We start from the raw sequence: 21,135 nt of genomic DNA on the forward strand, positions 1-21,135 counted from the left end.
GGGAATTGCCTCACATCCATCCTTCCCCCTCCTGATGTTGTCAAGACATCACTTGCATGCCCAGCACTGGTAGCAGAGGTGTGGGGTCCTCCTCATGCCCGAGCTGAAGTGCTGCTGAGCTGGGATTAAATCCTCCTCACCACCCACATCTGGGATGTTGGGATACTCCAGGGCTTCGAGGAACCTGGAACAAGGTGCTGGAGCTGAGGCCATCCCAAACAATTGGGCAGCTTGGGATGTTGCGATGCTCCAAGGGTTTGAAAGAAGCCGGAACAAGGTGCCAGAGTTGAAGCCCATCAAAGGACACTGAGGGACACCAAGGGATGCCAAAGGATGCTGAGGTCCCTCCTGCTCTTTGCTGCTGGAAAGGAGAGCTCAGACCCAACATGGACAACGTGGATCCATCCCCTTCATCCCCACATGCCAGGGCACCGCTCTGTGCCAGCGCGGCAGCAGCTCGGCAGTGCCATGAGACCCTTCCTTCCATGCTTTGGCAGCGTGGTGCTAATCAGCACGACCCAGCGCGCACCACCGCGGGCTCGCTGCTATTTAAGGAGCCTACTTGAAATACACCTGCAAGAGGGGAGAGGAGCGCCAGCAAGTAAATAACCCTGGAATGAAAGCACCGGCGGGGGCAGGATGGAAAGAGAGATGCGGAGATTTAAGGACAAAAAAGCAAGCAATAAAAGAGAAAAATGAGGCTCAATCTTGGCAATTGAAGAGCACGGGAGTCATTGTGAAGGGATGCTCTGCGGTCCTGGTGCTCGGTGGGGAGATGCCATCGCAACGGCCATAGTGGGGGATCTCCACCTGCATCCCTGGTGCAGGCGGAGGGATGGATGGAGCCCTCCGCTCGCCTCCCTGCTTGGCGTGTTTATCACATGCTGCCATTCAGCTCTTGCCTTCTTTTCCTCCCCTTTCTCCCCTCCTTTTCTGAAACATTATAAATCAAACAGCTTAAAATGTAAAGCATCAAAAATTCTAAAACCTTCATCTATTATTAACTGTGACAGTAAATTCCACCTCTGAATGTTTCGCATAGCAACTGTTACCAGGACTCAGCATCCGAAGCTGATGTTCCAGCAACTTTCCATCACGCTGCCACCACTCCGGTGATGCCAAGACTGGTCCAGTGACTGTTGCTCCCAATGCCTTGCTATGGGATTGGGATGCCAAAGAGAAACCCATGGTTCATTTAGTGAGGGGATAGGAAATGAGCTCGGTGCCTCTGTGTTGGGATGCAGTGGTTGGGTTCTTTGTTATGGTCCTAGCTCCACGATGGTCATGTAACCCCCCGGACTTCATCACTTTCTCCATCACATTATGGAGCACCACAAACAGTAAGGATGGGGATGGGGATGGATACAACAGATGGATAGAGATGGCTTTGCAGGGGATGATGTTTGCTTTGCACCAGTGCTGGTTATAGCAGTGACCCCAGCATGGGCAGTGAGTCTCAATGCTCTGAGCATTGGACTCGTGGCTTGCTGGGTGTCCATAGGGATTGGTGTCCATAGGGAGCAGGGCATTCCCCACTGGTGCCTATTCACCTTCCCTGTGCAGCACTGTGGCTCTGCTTTGTGTTGTACCCCTGCCTGGAGGCCGGGATGGCTCTGGCTGCTGTTGGTTCATGTTGGAGATGGTTTGGGTTGGATTTGGGAGCCCTGGCTCTGCAGCCCTATGGAATGCTGAGCCTGGTCCGGTGCACACCCAGCCATCACACACCATCATCCCCGATGCTGAGCCATCACCATGGCAAGGCTCCCACCGGCATCCCCAAGCACCCAAACCCCCCCTGCAGCACCCTCCATACCATGCCCAGTGTCCCCATACCCTGTCACAGGCATCATCCCACGAATCCCAGCGGCTTCCCGCATGCCGCTGTGATCAATTCCATGCCGTGCCGGCTGCGGGCCAGGCAGCAGCGGCTGCTCCAACGCCTCCCGAGGGAGAGGCAGCAATTTTCCTGCTCTGAAGAAGCTTGTGAAGGTTTGAGTGAATCTGGGAAGCAAATCTAATTGGCAACCTGGTAATTCCTCGGGGGGGACGTGTACTTTGGTCATATCTAAGTACATTCCAAGCCAGTGTTTAAGACACGCCGAATCCAAACTTGGACAGTCAAATACCACCAGCTCTAAGCTCCTTATCTGTTTCAGGCAGATTAACTCCTTAATCATCCCTTTTGGAAGTTCCCTGCCCCAAATTCCTCTCCCCACCTCTTCCTCCCGCCCTGTTTTTCAGCAGGAACAAAAGGAGCCGATTTTGTGGGGTGCCAAAAGGTGGGGACGGCGCCTGCAGTGATTGACAGAGTCAATAACCGGGAAGCAGGAGAAGGCCTATGGAAATGTGCTTCCCCGGCTCACCTGCCCTCCTATTTGTCTTTGGGATTTGGACAGGGGGAATGTATAATACCCAAACAATTCATCACATGGCACTGAACCTTGATTTATTATTTCCAACCCTCTCCTGGTCTGTTTTTAACCTTTCCCAAGCTCGTTTTTCCCTTTATGCAAGGGGATTCCTGCTCAGCATCCCCCTAGCAGAGGTCCCAGCACCCACCATGCCCCCAGCCCCACTCCGGGCAAGGAGATGCTCATTTCCCCCCCTGTTTCCCCCCCTTGGCAGGCTGTGCTGAGCCGCTGGGATGCAGCCAGTGCTGGGCACTGTCACTCAGGGGAGTGCCGGAGCATTACGCTTCATTATGGAGCTGTCTGCTGCTGGCAGGAGATGACTTAGAGGGCAGAGCCCGGCTGCGGCGTATCCGGATTCACCTCCCATGGGCAGACCTGTGTGCAGGGAGATGCTGAGGAGCAGCATCCATGGGGTGTGCAGGAGCAGGGGGGTTTGGTGATGGTGGTGGTGAGATGGGGATGGAATTCAGCACGGTGGAGCCCCAAAGGCAAAGGCAGGAGGTGCTGTGAAACAGGAAAGCAGGCAGGAGAAGGGGGGGACAGGGAATTGCTCCCCATAACTGTGGGTCCCAGTGAGGGGGTCTCATAGGACCACTGGTAGTATTTAATGATGCTCGTTTCAAACATCCTCATAGCCAAGCTCTGGAGCAGGAGTGTGGGAGAGGGATGGGGGTACCAGGGTCTGTCCTTTGCCTTTGCATGGTCCAGTTTCTTAGCATTGCAGCGTGAATTGGCTGGAAGTTTTCCCAGTAGAAAACCTGCTTGTGGCCAGAGGTGTTGAAGCCAGAGGGGACGGATCCAGTTTGGGGAAGCTGGAAATGTCCTAGAGTGATGGCCATCCTATGGGGTGTCCAGTCCTTGCTGGGGATGGAGATGTGCTGAGAAGATCCAGGACACTGGCATGGGGCTGGGGCACAAGCCTGCTCCATCCCTATGGGACCACCATGCACAACCCTGGCCCATGCCAGAGGCACGGCTGGAGTGTGGACCCGGTTCCAAGCTGCGGTGCCAGGCATGGACCATGAGCCATCCCCATCACATTCCCAAGGGAGCACAGCCTCATGCATTCAAATACATCCACTTGCAGCAACCGGCTCACGAGACAGGCACGTGCAAAGCAGATCAGGGATCAGGATAAGGACCCATTCCTTCTCCCATTCTTTTATTTGCTTTTAATGTTGTTGCATGAGACCTGAACCCCACAGGGCCTCAGCATCATCAAGGTGTGGGGCATCCCGGTTTTCTTGCCCTATAAAGGGGGTCCAGCACCACCTTGGGCATCCAATACTCATGGATGGGAGAGACTGCGCTTCATCATCAGCATCACTCTGGTGGCTCTGCTCTCCATCCCATTCCTTACAGGGATACACTTTCTGCCTTGCTTCAAGGGGAAACTGAGGCAGGGAGCAAAGCAGGGCATGGGAGAGGGAAGGAGGTTAATATTAGCCGTGATTATGATTGGAATGGTTAATTATTAATGGAATTGAAGTGAGTGGGGCCAAGAGCGGGAGGGGAGGGAGGAAGGAAGAAGGATCCTGACCTGTCAGGCAGAAAATGAGTGGAGAAGATAAAAGGAGCATGCTGAGAGCTGGCCAGGCTGGTGCTTGGCTGAAGGTCACCATGGTGGTGAATGGCAGCCCCATGGCCGTGGTTGTGCCCATCGGTGCCGTCCTCCCCAGCACCCAGGCCTGCAGCAGGATTGGGTGCGGATGTGGAGGAGCCGGGTCCCTCCTCATCCTCAGGCCGGGCTGGTTCTGCTCCCCCCATCCGCACCTCAAGGCTGATGTCAGCCCCGTGCTGGGGAGCAGACACGCAGTGGTACATGTACCCTCCATGGTACGCCCGGTGATGGATCCTGATCCGGAGCGCGCTTCCCAATGGAGAGGGGATTTACCTGGGAAGAGCCGGGTGAGCATCTGCTCTGCAGCCAGCTCCAGGCTCTGGGGTTTCCTCTCCTCTTCTGTTGGTTTCTTCTTTTCCCTTCTTTTTGTTGTTTTATTTCCTTTTATTTCTTTATTTCTCCCCCTTTTTCCTTGGGGTTTTTTTTTTCCCCATTTTTCCCCCTTTTCCTCCCATTTTTCTTTTTTTTTTTTTCCCTCTTTTCCCTTTTTCTTTTCTTTTTTTTTTTTTTCCTTTTCTATTTCTTTTTTTCTCTTTCTCTTCATTTTTGTATTTTTGGTTTTATTTTTTTTCCTTTTTCTGTTCTCCTTTTCCTCCTTTTCTTTTTCCTTTTCCTTTTTTCTTTTTTTTTCCTTTTTTATCTTTTCTTATTTTTTCTCTTTTTTCTCTCCTTTTCTCTCCTTTTCTTCTCTTCTCTTTTCTCTCTCCTTTCCTTCCTTTCCCCTTCCCTTTCCCTTTCCCTTTCCCTTTCCCTTTCCTTTCCCTTCCTTTTCCCTTTCTTTTCCCTTTCCCTTTCCCTTTCCCTTTCCCTTTCCCTTTCCCTTTCCCTTTCCCTTTCCCTTTCCCTTTCCCTTTCCCTTTCCCTTTCCCTTTCCCTTTCCCTTTCCCTTTCCCTTCCCTTTCCCCTTCCCTTTCCCTTTCCTTTCCTTTCCTTTCCTTCTTTTTCTTTCTTTTTCTTTTCTTCCCCCCCCATTCGTTCCTTTTCATTCCCCTCCCCTCTTTGCTTTCCCAATCCTTTCCTTCCTGCCAGCATTTTCCAGCACCAACAAAACCCACCCCACACCAGCAAACCCCTGCCTCTCACTGCCTCCCTCCATCCTCCCCAGCCCGACCCTCCCAGCAAACCCCTGCCATCAAGCACCCAAACCCCTCCACAGTGAAGGAGGAAGACCCAAAGCAGTGGGGGGGGAGTAGAGGATGGAGCTGGCGGATGAGCCGGATTTCCATGCGCCGGGATGAGGCTGGGGAGGCCACGGGCTTCCCCTGGCAAGGGATGGAGGAACCGGGGCCAGCAGAAACGTTGAGTCATGAGTGCGGTTCTCAGGCCGTGTTTTTAATCCCCAGTAAAATTCCTTGCTGGGGAGGAGCAGCGCTGGGAGCTTGGGGGGGTTGGGGGGGGTTTGAACTGCAGGATCCTGCCCCACAAATAGGGTGGTAATGGACACGCACCCCATTGCGATGGGAATTCCCTGCTCCTGGAACGAGGCTTGGAAAGGGGGGGGAAGGATCTGCCCAGGGAATTCCCCAGCAGCTGGATGGGAGGAGCAGCGTGATGTGGGGGGGCTGCAGGAGATGGGGACCCCATCCCTCCTCCTCCTCCTCCTCCTCCTCCCAGCCCATGCAATGGGCGGCGCAGCCCCAGCTCCATTTATCATCATCTGCGGGCAAGTGAAGTGTGCAGGGAGCAGCTGCTCCGGTGGCTGAGCGCCGAAATGGGGCGGGATGCGGCCATGGGGGGCTGCTGGCTGGGTACCAGCATCCCCCCGGTCACTGCACTGGGGTGGAGCGTTGGTGATGGGGAGCACTGGGGAGAGGGTGTGTTAAAGGGGTTCGTTAAAGGAGGGGAGTATTAAAAGGGTGCAATGGGGAGAGGGTGTATTATAGGGGATCGTTGGGTGGGAGTGTGCTAATGGGGAGCACTGAGGAGAGGGTGCATTAAAAGGAGTGCACTGGGGAGAGGATGTGTTAAAGGGGTTCACTGGGGAGAAGGTGTATTAAGGGGATACATTGGAAAGAGGATGTACTAAAGGGGTGCGTCGGGGAGAGAGTGTATTAAAGGGGATCATTGGGGTGAGAGTGTGCAAATGGGAAGCACTGAGGAGAGGGTGCATTAAAGGGGGTGCATTGGGAGAGGATGTACTAAAGGGGTGCACTGGGAAAAGGGTGTACTAAAGGGGTGCACTGGGAAGAGGGTGTGTTAATGGGGTTCATTGTGAAGAGTGTGTGTTAATGGGGTGCACTGGGGACAAGTCGCATTAAGGGGGTGCCTTCAAAGGACCAGTGCATTGACAGTGGGTACAGCCACAGGCAGTGCCAGGCACCACAGGAGCATCCATGGGGCGCAGAGACAGACAGACAGAGCCACCTCCAAACAGCCTGGAGGCTCTGACCCCATCCCAGGGGTCCCTTTGCACCGCTTGGGGGAGGTCCATCCCATTCCCAGCTCCTGGAGCACGATGCCTTTTCCCACACACCCTTCCCCTCCCGATTCCCCCCTCCTCAACCTCCCCTTCTCTCTCCTCCCTCAATAACCGAGTTCTCCGGAGCAGTTTGCGGTGTGGCAGGCGGCCAGAAGGGGTTTCTTTAAACTCCACCAGCTCACAATTAAACAAATCCGGGGCTGAGGCGCTTATCCCCCCCTCGAGAGCCACCAAAGGGGGGCTGGAGGCTGGGTCCTATCCCTTCCACCCCTTCCTTTTGATGCCTCACAGTGTGGGGATGCGCCCCAGGGCTGGGAATGGGTTTGGTGATGGGGTTTGGGGTCTGGTGCCAGCGCTGCTCGGATGCTGAAGCATCCCCCTGTGAGCGCATGCTGCTATTTATAGGCCTTGAGTCCTTGTTGATGGCGCAGCAGCAAAGGCGAGGAGGGAGCAGGCGGAGCAGCAGGGCTGGAGCAGGCCCCATGGGATGAGCTGGGAAGCAAGGCTGGGATGCAGGGAATGGGAGGGTGCCCGCTGTCCCCAGTGCCACGGCACTGGGGGTCCTGGGTGCTTACCCCGGCCATGGGAAGTCCTGGGCTGCCTTCAGAGGGCTCCGGATCCAGCCCTGCCAGGCACAGGGATGGGGGGAAGAAAAGGGAAGGAGGGAGGGATTGAAGGGAGGAAAATAACACCAAAGGCAGCCATGCAGCACAAATCCCCCCGAGCAGCAGGCAGGATGCAGCGGCTGTGCTGGCAGCGGTGCCCCAGCTCCTGGCATCGTCCCCATGTGCTCTATCAGCCCCTGGCACCACGTCAGCCCCACGGGTCCTTGTGTGCCCCCAAAGGGTGATGCTGGGAGCTGTGGGCCTGGCTCTGTGGCCATAGGGGATGGGGTGATCCAGGGTGGATGTAGCCAGAGGGGACAGTGTCAGGCTGGCTCTGGGCACTGTGATGCTCCTCTTCCAATGCATGCCCTGGGGATCCCTTCCTGGGATGAGCCCTGCCTGCAGCGGTGGCTTTGCCATGCACTGATGGCCCCATATCCATTCCCATCGCTGGGTCAGTGGGAGCCAGACTGGAAACTTCTCCAGGGCCGGGAAAGCAGGGACGTGGCAGGCGGAATGAGCGCGCAGGGCCCCTGGGATGCGGCTGCGGCCGCTCCCCCTCCCGGGAAGGGCCATAACCTTGCTGCTGTCGACAGCTTGATTTGATGCCATTAAAGCCTTTGCTCGGAAACAGCCTACATCAGGCAGCAACATCTGCTGCAGCCCTTCTCTGGCAAAGCTGCGGCAGGGAGCTGGCCTCTGGTGCTGCCGATGGAGCCGGTGCTGCTGGGGATGAGGGTTGGCCCATTCTTGGTCCAGAATGGGCAGAGCCTGTGGGGAGATGGGGCTGTGGCTCGGCACTGATTTCGGCTCATCCCAGGTGGGGATGCAATGGGCAGCCCAAGCTGCATCTCCTGCCTGATGGGCCTCATCCAGCCCCTCATTGTGTGGTCCCCATAAGGAGGTACCCAAGGGAGCTGGATGAGCCCCAGGCTTTGCCATGCGCTGGGATATGGTTGAGGCTGGGGTTATCCTGTAGGCATGGCCATGGCCTCATCCTGCTCAAGGGCTTCCTCCACACCCTGCATGTATGGGTACCCTGCACACATGCATGCATGCACATCCTGCATGTAGGGGTACCCTGCACACATGCATGCATGCACATCCTGCATGTAGGGGTACCCTGCACACATGCATGCACACACATCCTGCATGCACGGGTACCCTGCACACATGCATGCATGCACATCCTGCATGCACGGGTACCCTGCACACATGCATGCATGCACATCCTGCATGCACGGGTACCCTGCACACATGCATGCATGCACATCCTGCATGTACGGGTACCCTGCACACATGCATGCACGCACATCCTGCATGCACGGGTACCCTGCACACATGCATGCATGCACATCCTGCATGCACGGGTACCCTGCACACATGCATGCATGCACATCCTGCATGTAGGGGTACCCTGCACACATGCATGCATGCACATCCTGCACGCCTGCTCCCTCCGTGCATCCCCACCTCCCTGTGCCAGTGAGCAGCCCATCCCCTTGCACCGAGTGCTCCTGCCCATCCTGCCATTGTCCCAGCCGTTTGGAAATCAACACTAATTAATTAATAACACTAATTAATAATACAAGAGAAGAGGGGAGGGGGGGGAAGCTGCCCTTAAAGCACCAGCCCAAGGTCTTCTCAAGCCCATTTCATTTGTCAGACCTGGAGCATGGGGGGCCCTTTTCTCCCTTCAGTTTTCTCACTGCTGCCCAGGGCTATCCCAGAGACCTGGCTTTGATTTTGCTGCCTTTGTTCCCTCAGCCCTGGCACAGGTCGAGGCTTTCACAGTGGCCTTCCTGGGTTTGGAATTGACCCATCTTTTCCCTGGGATCTAAGCTGTGGGATGCAGCTGCAGTGTGGGGGAGTGATGTGGAAAGCATCCGGAAAGATGGGGATGAAGGGGACGGGATGTTGGGCTGGGCTGGATGGCACCGAGCCTGGTTCTGTTGGTGCCAGAGGGCACAGTGGGATTGCTGCATCCCTAAGCCACCAGCGGGTATGGGAATACAACTGAATAACACCCCGTATAGACCCCAAAAGGTGCTGAGGCATTGCTGGTGTTGGTGTGAGGAAGTGAGGCCGAGCTGGTGCTGATCCACAGCCAGAATCGCTGGCAAAGGAGCACATTGTGGCACATGAATGCAGGGGGACACATAGGAACACACACACATCATCCCTGCAGCCCTTTGGGGCTGCCCTAACCCAGAGCTCAAACCACTCCAAAACACACTCGTGCTCATCCCAGTGCCTCCAACCCATTGGTGCTGGGGATGGGCAGGATGCGTGCCCCCACCACCACCACCACTCAGCCCTTCATTAGCTCCCCACAAGGCACTCAGCTGCCTCTGGAGATCAAATCAGCGACCCAGGTGCTTCCCTGCACCTAATGCAAGCTGGGGTAGGAAATGGGGAGCTTTACTAATAGAGGTCTGCTGGTGGGAGCAGACAGCTTCCAGATGGTGCCACACCGGGGTAGGGGGATCGGCTGGGAACGGGGGGGCTGCGGGAGGCAGCAGCAGGCAGGGTGAGGTGCAATGAGTGTTTCCTTGCAGCAGAGCCCTGTGGTTGTGGCCCTGCTCACTGCTGCTTCCAGTCATTAGCACAGTGGTGAATGAGGGATGGGGATAAGTGGAGTGTTGGGAGGGGGTTGGAGCATCCTGGTGCGGCTGGGGAGGGTCATAGAGGTGAGGGGCTTTGGAGGTGTGGACACAGAGCACTGGGGCTGGGGGACCCCAGCGTGGTGCAGGGGGTCACTGAGGCAAGCAGGCAGGGAGGGAGGGAGTTGCTTCCCCTGGGGTGAGCAGCAGAGATGGGGAAGGGTCCCATGAGCAGGGTCAGGAGGGCTATAAGTTGTACCCCAGCCATCGCATGCTTGCAGGCACCGTGCTGGGAAGCAGGGCGATGCAGCAAGGAGATGTGATAGAGGATGAGGCAGGGAGATGCAAGGTGAGGTGATGCAGTGCCAAGTGATGTGATGTGGGGCGATGCAGAGCGATGCGAGGTGATGCAGAGCCAGCTGCTGTGATCTAGGGCGATACAGGGTGGTGCAGTGCAAGGTGATGTGATGCAGGGCGATGCGATGTGACATGGTGCAAGGGGATGTGATGCGATGCAGGGCAATGGGATGTAGGGCAACACAAGGCGATGAGATGCAAGGCAATACAATGTAATGCAATGCAGTGGGTGAGATGTGATGCAGGGCAATGTGATGGAGGGAGATGTGAACCCAAACCATTCTGTGATTGTATGCAAGGCGATGCAGTGCAAGGTGCTGTGATGCAGGGTGATGAATGCAGGGCAATGCAATGCAAAGCAACATGATGCAGGGTGATAAACTGCAAGGCAGCACAATGCAGGGCAATGAATGCAGGGTGATGAATGTAGGGCAATGCAATGCAAGGCAACACAATGCCGGGTGATTAAATGCAAGGCAATGCAATGAAGGGTGATGAATGCAGGGTGATGCAATGCAAGGCAACAAGATGCAGGGAGATGAAATGAAAGGCAATATGATGCAGGGCTATGAAGGGGAGTGTGCTGCTGGGTGATGCGAGGTGATGCAGGGCAATGTGAGGCAATGCAAGGTGATGCAGGGTGATGTGATGTGATGCAGGACAATGCAAGGCGATGCAGGGCGATGTGATGTGATGCAGGGCAATGCAAGGTGATGCAGGGTGATGTGATGCAGGGGCAATGTGAGGCGATGCAGGGCAGTGCAAGGTGATGTAGGGCAATGCAAGGTGATGCAGGGCAATATAAGGTGATACAGGGCAGTGTGATGCAGGGCGATGCGAGGTGATGCAGAGCGATGTGATGCAGGGCAATGCACGGTGATGCAATGCAGGGCGATGCGAGGTGATGCAGGGTGATGTGATGCAGGGGCAATGCAAGGCGATGCAGGGCAGTGCGAGGTGATGTAGGGCAATGCAAGGTGATGCAGGGCAATATAAGGCGATACAGGGCAGTGTGATGCAGGGCGATGCGAGGTGATGCAGAGCGATGTGATGCAGGGCAATGCAAGGTGATGCAATGCAGGGCGATGCGAGGTGATGCAGGGTGATGTGATGCAGGGTGATGCAGGTTGATGCAGGGCAATTCAAGGCAATGCAGGGCAGTGCAAATGATGCAGGGCAAGGCGATGCAGGGCAGTGCGAGGTGATGTAGGGCAATGCAAGGTGATGCAGGGCAATATAAGGTGATACAGGGCAGTGTGATGCAGGGCGATGTGAGGCGATGCAGAGCGATGTGATGCAGGGCAATGCACGGTGATGCAATGCAGGGCGATGCGAGGTGATGCAGGGTGATGCGATGCAGGTTGATGCAGGGCGATTCAAGGCGATGTAGGGCAGTGCAAATGATGCAGGGCAAGGCGATGCAGGGCGACGCGAGGCGATGCAGCAGGGGTGCAGCTCTGCCCCGGCGGTGACGGCGCTGCCCGTCGGCCCGGCGCGGTGCCGATGATGCTTCATTTGAATTCTCGCCTCTCTCTCTTCGCAGATAACGAGCCCGCGCCATGCAGTCCTTTCGAGAAAGGTGTGGTTTCCATGGCAACCAGCAGAGCTACCAGCCGACTTCACAAGATACATCACGCCTGGAGAATTACAGGCATCAAAGTCAGGCAGGGCCGAACTGCGAGCGGCAGAGGCTGGTGGCGAAGGAGTACTACAGTCAGCAGCAACTGCCGTACTCGGGCTACGAGAACAGCGCCGTGGAGAAATACCACCGGGGGGGAAACAAGCAGTTAGCAGGGCAGCAGCTGCAAGGCAGGCCGGCCTTTTCCAACTACGCCGTGCAGGAGAACAGCCCCTACCCTGCCCGCTATTCGGGGGACGAGAGCCTGCAGGCGTGGGGTGGCCAACCGCAGGCGCTGCCCGGCGGCGTGGCCAAGTATGAGGACAGCCTGATGAAGAAGACGGCGGCGGCGCTGGCGGGCGGGCGGCCGTACCATGAGCCAGCAGCCACCTCGCTGCCCTTCCGGACTCACTTCCAGCAGCAGCAGCAGCAGCAGCAGCAGCAGCAGCCGCCCGCGCTCCCCTACCCCAAGCTGCAGCGGCAGAAGCTGCCCAACGACGTCTCCTCGCCCATGCCCTTCTCGCAGAGCCCGCACTTCGGGCAGCACTCCCAGTCCTTCCCTGCTTCCTCCACCTACTCCTCGGTGCCGGGGGGCAGCCAGCCCGCACACTCCTATAAGAGCTGCACGGCTCCATCGGGGCAGCCACCGCTGGAGCGGCCCCTGAGCAGCGCCGCCAGCCTGGCCCCTGGTCCCCGTGTGCCCAACCTGCACGGTTACCAGCCCAACCGCATCGCCTACGAGCAGCCACCGCAGCCACCGCCGCAGCCGCCGCAGCCACCGCCGCAGCCACCGCAGCCTCCGCCGCAGCCGCCGCAGCCCTTGCAGGGGCGGCACCATGCCCCGGAGACCCTCCACTACCAAAACCTGGCCAAGTACCAACATTACAACCAGCCCGGCCAGACCTATTGCCAGGGCGATGCGCCACCGGTCCGGACGCCGGAGCAGTACTACCAGACCTTCAGCCCCAGTGCCAGCCATTCACCGGCTCGCTCCGTCGGCAGGTCCCCGTCCTACAGCTCCACTCCTTCCCCGCTGATGCCCAACCTGGAGAACTTCCAGTACAGCCAGCAGCCGCTGAGCACCGGCGCCTTCCCGGCCGGCATCGCCGACCACAGCCACTTCATGCCGCTGCTGAACCCTTCTCCCACCGACGGGACGAGCCCCGATGCTCAATCTGGCAACTGTAAGAACATGCAGAAGGAGAAGCTGCCCGAAAACCTGCTGTCGGACCTGAGCCTGCAGAGCCTGACGGCGCTCACCTCCCAAGTGGAGAACATCTCCAACACCGTCCAGCAGCTGCTGCTCTCCAAAGCAACCGTGCCACAGAAAAAGGGCATCAAGACGCCGGCGAGGACCCCGGAGCAGCTCAAGGGGCAGCACTGCAGTCCTGAGAGCAGCACTTACTCAGCGGAGCAGGTGGGGACCCCACTGTCCGACCCGCTGAGCACCCCTCAGTCCGTCCACGCTGAGGCCCAGGACGCTGACTATCTCAGCGGGTCGGAGGATCAGTTGGAGAGGAGCTTTCTGTACTGCAACCAGAACCGCAGCCCTGCCCGCGTCAACAGCAACTCCAAGGCGAAGCCCGAGTCCGTGTCCACGTGCTCCGTGACCTCCCCGGATGACATGTCCACCAAATCCGACGATTCCTTCCAGAGCATCCACGCCAGCCTGCCCCTGGAGTCCTTCACCAAGTACGTGACCAACGAACGGGACTGTCCCCGGCTGCTCCTCAGCGCCCTGTCCCAGGAGGAGCTGGCTTCCGAGATCATCGTCCTGCAGGATGCCATCAACGAGAAGGCGGATAAAGCCTGGGCCAACTTGCCCATGCTCAACAAGGAGGCCACCAAGTCCCCCTTCCAGATGGAGAACCACCGGCCCTGCCTGGACTCCATGGTGAAGGGCGCCTGGCCCAGCCAGGGTGACTCCAGCACGCTCACCGAGCCCCTTAAGATGGACAAGGCTTCAGGAGCCAACGCGGGGAAGGAGTTCAGTGAGGAGGTGTACGAGGGCCCGCAGGTAGAGTTCACAGCCGCCGAAACCAAGGACTCATTGAAGGATGCTGCTCCACTCGCTTTCAACTCCAAACCCAACATCCCTGCGGCGACGTCGAGCACGGGAGCCCCCGGTTATAGCTGCTACTCCAACACCACCGCCAACTCGGTGGGCTCTGAGGGCACCATGGAGAACTTCGAGTGGCCAGAGGAGAGCCTGGGCGATGCGTGCCTGCGGTGGAAGGAGCTGCAAGCCACAGAGCTCCCCAAGGCCTTGTTCCCCAATAAACTGGTGGGGTCCTGCAAGGAGAAAAAGAATGCCTGTGGCTTGGATCTGTGTGATGGAGAGCAGCCGGCCAAGAGCGAGCCGGACGGGGATTACGGTCAGCAGGAGGAGGAGGAGGAGACGCTGACCTACGATGAAGCGGCGAAGGCAGACAGCGAGAGGTGGCTGCAGGACACCCGGCACTGCTGCTCGGCCGGGGACTTCAGTGAGATCCCCATCATCTCCTCGCCGGAGCTGAAGGAGTCGGACCTGGAGGCAGAGGAGTACTCGTCGCTGTGCGAGCTGGCCGGCTCGGAGCAGAAGTCGGTGCCATACGATGCCTCGCCACCCAAGCCCCCTGAGATGCCTGCGGTGCTGTCCTCCAGCGAGGTGCCCGTGTCCGCCGAGGAGACCGTGAGCACGGTGGAGAAGGAGAGCTCGTCTCCCTCTGCGCGTCTCTCGGGTCAGTCCGTCATCCTGCTGGGCCCCGCTGTGGGCACAGAGACCAAGGTGAAGAGCTGGTTCAAGTCCTCCCTGCCGCACATCCAGCCTGAAGAGGAGAGCGGCGCCGGGGACGCATCCCACCCGGAGGCGGCTGATGCTGAATCCACCCCGTCGGTCGCAGTGAAGCAGCAGCTCACCCCTGAGAACGCATTGGGGAAGGCAGAGCCCATCTCACGGGGCAAAAGCCTCCGCAACAAGAGGGTCCATTGCCGGCTGCCGGAGGCGGACAGCGCCGGCAGCGCCGTGCTGAGCCCCTTCGATGATGGGCCGGCAACCGGTGGCGTGGCCAGCGCTTGCCTCGGACCAGACAGCCAAGCAGAGGTACCAAGCAAGAGCACCCACAGCCAGACCCCCCGGTTCCCAGCCGAGGGCTTGCCGGCACGCATGTGCACCCGGTCCTTCACCGCCCTCGCCGAGCCCCGCGCCCCAGCCCCGTTGGAAGGGCTGAAAGCCCCCACGCACCAGGAGAAGCTGGGCAAGAAGCCGGCTTGCGGCGCGAAGCAGCGGGTGGCCTTCAAAGCCAGGAAGCGCAGCAGCCGGCCGGCCCCCAAAGTGGTCCAGGGCACCGGGGACACCGCGCTGCTGGTGCCCGGCTTGGTGGTGGCGGAGGAGGTGGTGGGGCCGACGCCGTTAGAGGGGGATGCTGTGGACGGTGGGGAGAGGGACCAGCGGTCGATGATCCTGCGCTCGCGCACCAAGGCGCAGGAGGTGTTCTACACCAAGAGGCAGCGGGGCAAGCGGGCGGCTGACGTGCGGCTCAAGAACTGCAAAGTGCCCAAGAAGCTCATCGCCAACAACCACCTCCCGCCCGCCTTCAAGCTGGCGGCCCCGGGCAGCCCCCATAAGGAGGGCAAGGTGGGTGCCCGGATGAAGCTGCCCAAAGCGGGGCCGGGTGTCGGGGGCAAGTTGTCCGAGCGGCCCCTGCACTCGCTCAAGAGGAAATCCACCTTCATGTCGCCCATCCCTGCCAAGAAGAGGAACCTGGTCCTGCGGAGCAACAGCGGTGGCGTGAAGGAGGAGAAGGCGGAGGCCCCCCCCAGCCTCTTCAAGAAGATGCCGGTGGCCAAGAAGGTGAAAACCAAGCTGCCCCCCAAGGCCTCCGGCGAAGCCATCCCAAAGCCCCCTCCTCCAAAGGAGGCCCCTGATGTCTGCATCAAGATCACGTCACGGGCGGCCTTCCAGGAGGCCACCAAGACCAAAGTGCTGCCTCCCCGCAAGGGCCGTGGCCTCAAGCTGGAGGCCATCGTGCAGAAGATCACCTCTCCCAACCTGAAGAAGTTCTCCTGCAAACCGGTGGTGGCGGCGGCGGCCACAGCCTACGGCACCTCATTGAGCCCTATGGAGCGGGTGAAGCACCCCGGGGTAGCCGGTGACGCGCGGTTGCCCAAGCCGGTGTCGGCACAGAAGGCACCGGGTGTGCCGGGGGCAGAGCCGCTCTGCCGCAACCCCAACGGCCGAGCGCCCAAGGGGAAGCTGGGCGGTGGGAAGAAGCTCTCTGGTGATAACTGCCACGGCGAGGCGTGCGCGCCGGCACCCGCGGCTCAGCCCGGCTCCACCGTGGTGGCCAAGAGCCTGGGGCTGCTGCCCAAGAAGAGGAACCGCAAGGGCAAAGCGGCGGCGCTGGGCATGGCCAAGGCGCCCTTGGTGCCCGCGCTGTGCCCGCTGCGGGCGGGCGGCGGGGAGGAGGCACCGCGCGAGGGCAAGAAACCAAAGAGCGAGGAGAAGGAGATGGGTGAGGGCTCCCCCGAGGGCCGCGCCGCAGCGGGACCAGCGCGGGGCCCGAAGCCACGGGCCAACCACTCCAACTACAACGGCTACTCCAAGCGGCAACGCAAGCGCCTGGGGCACGGGAAAGCCAAGGCGGTGCCGGCGCGGTGCAAGAGCCGCGGCAAGCGGCGGCGGCAGCCCCAGCAAGCCCCGTTGGTGCATCCCGCCGAGCCCGAGATCCGGCTCAAGTACATCTCCTGCAAGCGGCTGCGTGCGGACAGCCGCGCTCCCCCCTTTGCTCCCTATGTCCGCGTGGAGCGGCGCGGTGAGTTCACCACCACCTGCACCGTCATCAACACCCCCGGCGAGGAGGCACGGCTGCAACGGGGACCGGCCGGGCCGGCGCCGCGGCCACGGGCAGCGCTGCCCGCCTCCTCCACCATGCACATGGGGCCGGTGGTGTCGAAGGCGCTGAGCGCTGCCTGCTTGGTGTGCTGCTTGTGCCGCAACCCCGCCAACTATAAGGACCTGGGGGACCTCTGCGGGCCCTACTACCCCGAGGACTGCCTGCCCAAGAAGAAGTCGCGGCTGAAGGAGAAGGCGCGCGTGGATGAGGATGCTCTGGCTGCCGAGCGGGCATCCCGAGGGATGGAGGGCGGCTGCGGTGCCGGCGCGAAGGCGGCGCGGCCGGAGGGTGGTGCCGAGGCGGGCAAGCAGAGCTCGCTGCGCTCCAGCCCGCGGGGCATGTTCCGTAGGCTGCAGAGCTGCTACTGCTGTGACGAGAGGACAGAGGGCGAGGAGGCGGCCGAAAAGCCCCGGCGGCACGAATGTCACAAGGCTGAGTCCCCGCCGCAGGAGCCGGTGGGGGACACGCAGGAGCATTGGCTGCACGAGGCTTGTGCCGTATGGACCGCTGGGGTTTTCCTGGTGGCGGGGAAGCTCTACGGGCTGCAGGAGGCTGTCAAGGCGGCTGCCGACCTGGTAAGAGCTCGGCTGCCTGCCCGGCGTGGTGCCGCACCGGCCGCCTTCCGCTGGAGCTGATCCCGCCAGGAGATGGGAGCACATAGGGTTGGCCCCAATGAGGTGGCTTGGGAAGGGGAAGTGGGTGTTCAGGCACCAGTCTGGATCTGTGCTGCTGCGTCTCTGATAGCACCTAAACACCCCCTTTTAGGCATGGCGATGTGCTTGTGGTGTTATGGTGTGGGAGGGTGACGGGACATCCCCAGCACCAGGAGGATGCTGAGCCTGGTGGGTCTCATGCTCGTGTGTTGCATGGGGTGGCTTGGAGGCAGCCTGGTGAAGGCCGGATGGGAGGGGAAGATGGGCCCGATGTGGCCCGATGCCGCAGTGATGGGCAGCAGGGGAAGGGGACAGGCACCCTGCAGAGCCTGGGGTCTCCAGCAAGCCCCCCAGTACCACGTTTGGGGCTGGCTGTATTCCCAGGCCTGTGTGTTCAGCCTGTACCCATGGCTGTCTGGAGGCTGCTGGGTGCAGCACCCACAGGGGATGGGGCAGGAGATGGGGGACACCTTGAACCGTGGCACATCCCCATGTCCATGCCCCATAGGGGATGGCTGAGGGCTCGGTGCCATCCAAAGGAGTGGTACTGCATGTAGAAACCTTGTGTGTGGTGGTGAATGGCCGAGTGAGAGGCACAGCATCACCCGTGGTGCGCCGGCACGGGAGGAAGGATGCTGCTGGGGCGGGATGCGCAGGGATGCTCCTGGGCTCTGACCATGGGCTCTCTTCTGTCTCTCCCCATCTCTTCCCTCCCTGCTCCGAATCCCCGGGTGCGTTTAAAGAAGTGCTCGAGCTGCCAGCAAGCGGGAGCCACCGTGGGCTGCTGCCAGAAGGGGTGTCCCCACACCTACCACTACGCGTGTGCCGTCGACACAGGTGAGCCCCATGCGGGGACAGGGGCATGGGGTCCCATGGCAATCTCTGCAGTGCTCAAGCCCAACCAGGGCCATAGGATCGGGGAGCGGTTTGGGTTGGAAGGGACCTTAAAGCTGATCCAAGTTCCAACCCCTGCCTAAGAGCTCATCTCAGTCTCCCCTCGGGCAGGTTAAAGGCATTCCCATTGTCCTGTCCCTACAGGCCCTTGTCCAAAGCCCCTCTCCAGGTGTCTATAGCCCCTTCAGGCACTGGAAGACTGTTCAGATGGGATTGCTGGGATGGTGTCCTGAGTTTGTCTGGCCTCAGCTGACCCCTTCATTCAGGGGACGTTGAGTCAATGTCCCCTTCATTCAAGCACCGTGGCTGGGGCACACAGTGGCGGGGAGGTCATGGGCTGGGGAGGACACTGTGTCCCCATCCCTTGGGGACATCCATGGTGCAGCACAGGGACCCCCTGACCCGACCTTCTCCTCTCCTCACAGGTTGCTTCTTAACTGAAGAGAGCTTCTCTCTGAAATGTCCCAAACACAAGGTAAGTCCAGAGCCCCCTCAATGCTCTGCAGCCACCCTGGGGTGGGAGCACCCCCCTTTGGACCACGGACCCACGGGGACACCATACTCAGTGTCAACCAATGGGGAACCGCGGTCCTGGGGTTACCAAGCCACTGGGGGACAGGCAATGGGGATGCCAGGGCCGGGACCCCCAACTATGCTCTAGGGGGGGGTTATCCCCCTTTGCTAAGCACTGACAAGGTGGGTGAGAGTGGACCCCATGGGTGGGAGCCCCATTCTTCTCAGGTGGGCAGGGTGGCCGCTGATGGGGACCAGACCCCCCCTCATACTCATCTATGGGGACCACCGGGCTGACACCCCCCTTCTCCCCGCAGAGGCAGCCGGTGTAGCGCCCCGCGGGCACCCGCCCCGGCCATCAGCGAGGGACCGGCGGAGGAGGCAGCGCCCGGGGAACGGGGCCGGGATGCACCGGGCTGTACCGGGATGCACCGGGCAGTACCGGGCTATACCGGGCCGTACCGGGCTGAACCGGGCTATACCAAGCAGTACCGGGATGCACCGGCCGTACCAGGCTGTACCGGGCCGTACCAGGCTATACCGGGCTGTACCGGGCTATACCGAGCAGTACCGGGATGCACCGGGCCGTACCGGGCTGTACCGGGCTATACCGAGCAGTACCGGGATGCACCGCGCAGTACCGGGCTGTACTGGGCTATACCGAGCAGTACCGGGATGCACCGGGCCGTACCGGTCTATACGGGGCTGTACCGGGCTGTACCGGGCAGTACCGGTCTATACGGGGCCGTACCGGGCATGCGCAGCGCTGCCGCCCCGTTCCCCCCCACAGCCCGTTCCGAGCGGGTAGAGCCAGCGCCGGGTTTTCCCCCTCGCCGGGCCCCGGCAAAACCCGGCCTGGCTGTCGGGGATCCGGAACGGGATCCCCCGGCCCGCGATCGCTGCACAGGGGGGAGGGATGGGGGGGGTACAAAGGGGGGGGGTCCCGGCGATGTTGTCTTACTGTGGGGCCGCCGGGCCCCGCTGTGGGTCCCGGCTCCCCATATCTCACACTGATCTGATCTGAGATGTTGCCTTCAGCAAACCTCACGGTGTCTGTCTGTATATACGTGCGGAGGAAAAGAGTCAAAAATAGACAAAAAAAGACAAAAAAAAGGACAAAAAACCCATAAAAAAGGACAAAAAAAACCTAGAGACAAACCAACGGCCTGCTGTTTGAAACACCACTCTGCTTTACCCGTTCCCTCCCTCCATCTCCTGTCTGCCCCCAACCATCCCTGGGTACCAGACCCTGTGTTGGGGTGATGGGCGCTTCGTGCAATTGGCCCATTGCACCCATCACCCTCCCGCGCCATGGGGCGCTGGCACTGATGGGATGGGGATACTGGTCCTGCTCTATGGGACCCCCCAAACCATCCTTCTCGCTCTGCTTTGGCGTCGACAGCATCTCCTCGTGGTGCTGGGCTTTGCTCCCTTTGCTTGTGCAGAACCCCAGGTGCTGGGTGCTGAACCCCAAGATTCTGGGTGTAAAACCCCGTGGCTTTGGGTGCAGACCCCAGGGTTTGAGCCTGATGCAAGGTACAAACAGCTTCCAGCTGGCAGGAGGGTTCTTATAGGAGGAGGAGGAGGAGGCTTTTGCTTCCTCCTTCTGCATAGCCCTTGCTCAGCAAACCCTGGCTCTGGGCTTGCTCAGCTCCCTTGGCTTTCACTTCCCTTCATAACGGAGCTGGGGGGCCTGCCCAGCACTGGGATCACCCCCTGCCCATGTCCCCCCCCACCATTCTGCACCACCCCAGTAGCAAATACCCAACCCAGGGTGAAGCAACCCCAAATGCCATCCTAAAACCAGAGCCACCGGTCCCCCTCCTTACCTGCAGAGCATCCTGCAATGGGGAGCACAGCGCTAGCCCCATCCATCCATCATCCATCCATCCATCTATCCATCCATCCATCCATCATCCATCCATCCATCTATCCATCCATCCATCCATCATCCATCCATCCATCCATCCATCCATCCATCCATCCATCCCCTCATCCTGACCCCTCAAGAGCCAGTGCCCCCATTGCTGCCACATCCCTTCCATTCCCACCCCAATCCCTCACCCTCAAGGTTTGCTGGCCACACAATGTCTGTTGTTTCAGCAGCTTTGCCTCGGACACGGGAGCGAAAGACACACAAAAAAGGGAAAAACACAAGGAAAAAGAGGAAGAAGAACCAAAAAGAAGGAATTTAAAGCAGAAAACCCAAGGAAGCTCCCGGTGTCCCTGGCAGCGTTGCCTGAAATCTGGCTATTTTTAGTGACATCTTGTACATATGACTGTAAAATGGTAAACCGTGTGTATTATATATTGCCTCATTATATAGTGTATATATATGTATACATATACATATATATAATATATATGAAGACTGTAAATGTTAAGACTAGTGTTCTTATTAGTATATTGCTTCACACTGAAGATTGTGTGTAACAAGCTGTTTCTAAAAGATGTTTATTTTCCTTAAGAGTAAAAACCAGGTCATTGCATTCAGAGCGTCAATAAAGATACAACGATTGTTTTGGAAGTACGTGGCGCCCTGCTCGTGGCCTCTCTTTATCCTATGG

General features: G+C 59.3%; 2 protein-coding genes across 3 annotated transcripts in view; one reads left to right on the top strand and one right to left on the bottom strand.

The window, feature by feature from the left end:
- RASD1 (ras related dexamethasone induced 1) overlaps positions 1-15,937 on the bottom strand; it is a 139,572-nt gene extending 123,635 nt beyond the window's left edge. The window contains exon 1 of the mRNA XM_061346307.1: positions 15,930-15,937. The gene's annotated coding sequence lies outside the window, so the exon portion shown is untranslated. The remainder of the gene's footprint in view (positions 1-15,929) is intronic.
- Positions 1-19,085, top strand: part of RAI1 (retinoic acid induced 1) — a 69,900-nt gene extending 50,815 nt beyond the window's left edge. For both annotated transcript variants that reach the window (XM_061346128.1, XM_061346137.1), the window contains 4 exons: positions 11,560-17,083; positions 17,905-17,998; positions 18,481-18,530; positions 18,886-19,085. In XM_061346128.1, the coding sequence (XP_061202112.1) occupies positions 11,576-17,083; positions 17,905-17,998; positions 18,481-18,530; positions 18,886-18,900 (5,667 nt within the window). In that variant the 5' untranslated portion in view covers positions 11,560-11,575 and the 3' untranslated portion in view covers positions 18,901-19,085. The remainder of the gene's footprint in view (positions 1-11,559; positions 17,084-17,904; positions 17,999-18,480; positions 18,531-18,885) is intronic.
- Positions 19,086-21,135: the final 2,050 nt, after the last annotated feature.

This window comes from Neopsephotus bourkii, unplaced genomic scaffold (genome assembly GCF_033783945.1).
Source record: "Neopsephotus bourkii isolate Nb327-2 ecotype Australia unplaced genomic scaffold, CSIRO-AGI_Nbou_v1 NB_39, whole genome shotgun sequence".
NCBI lineage: Eukaryota > Metazoa > Chordata > Aves > Psittaciformes > Psittacidae > Neopsephotus > Neopsephotus bourkii.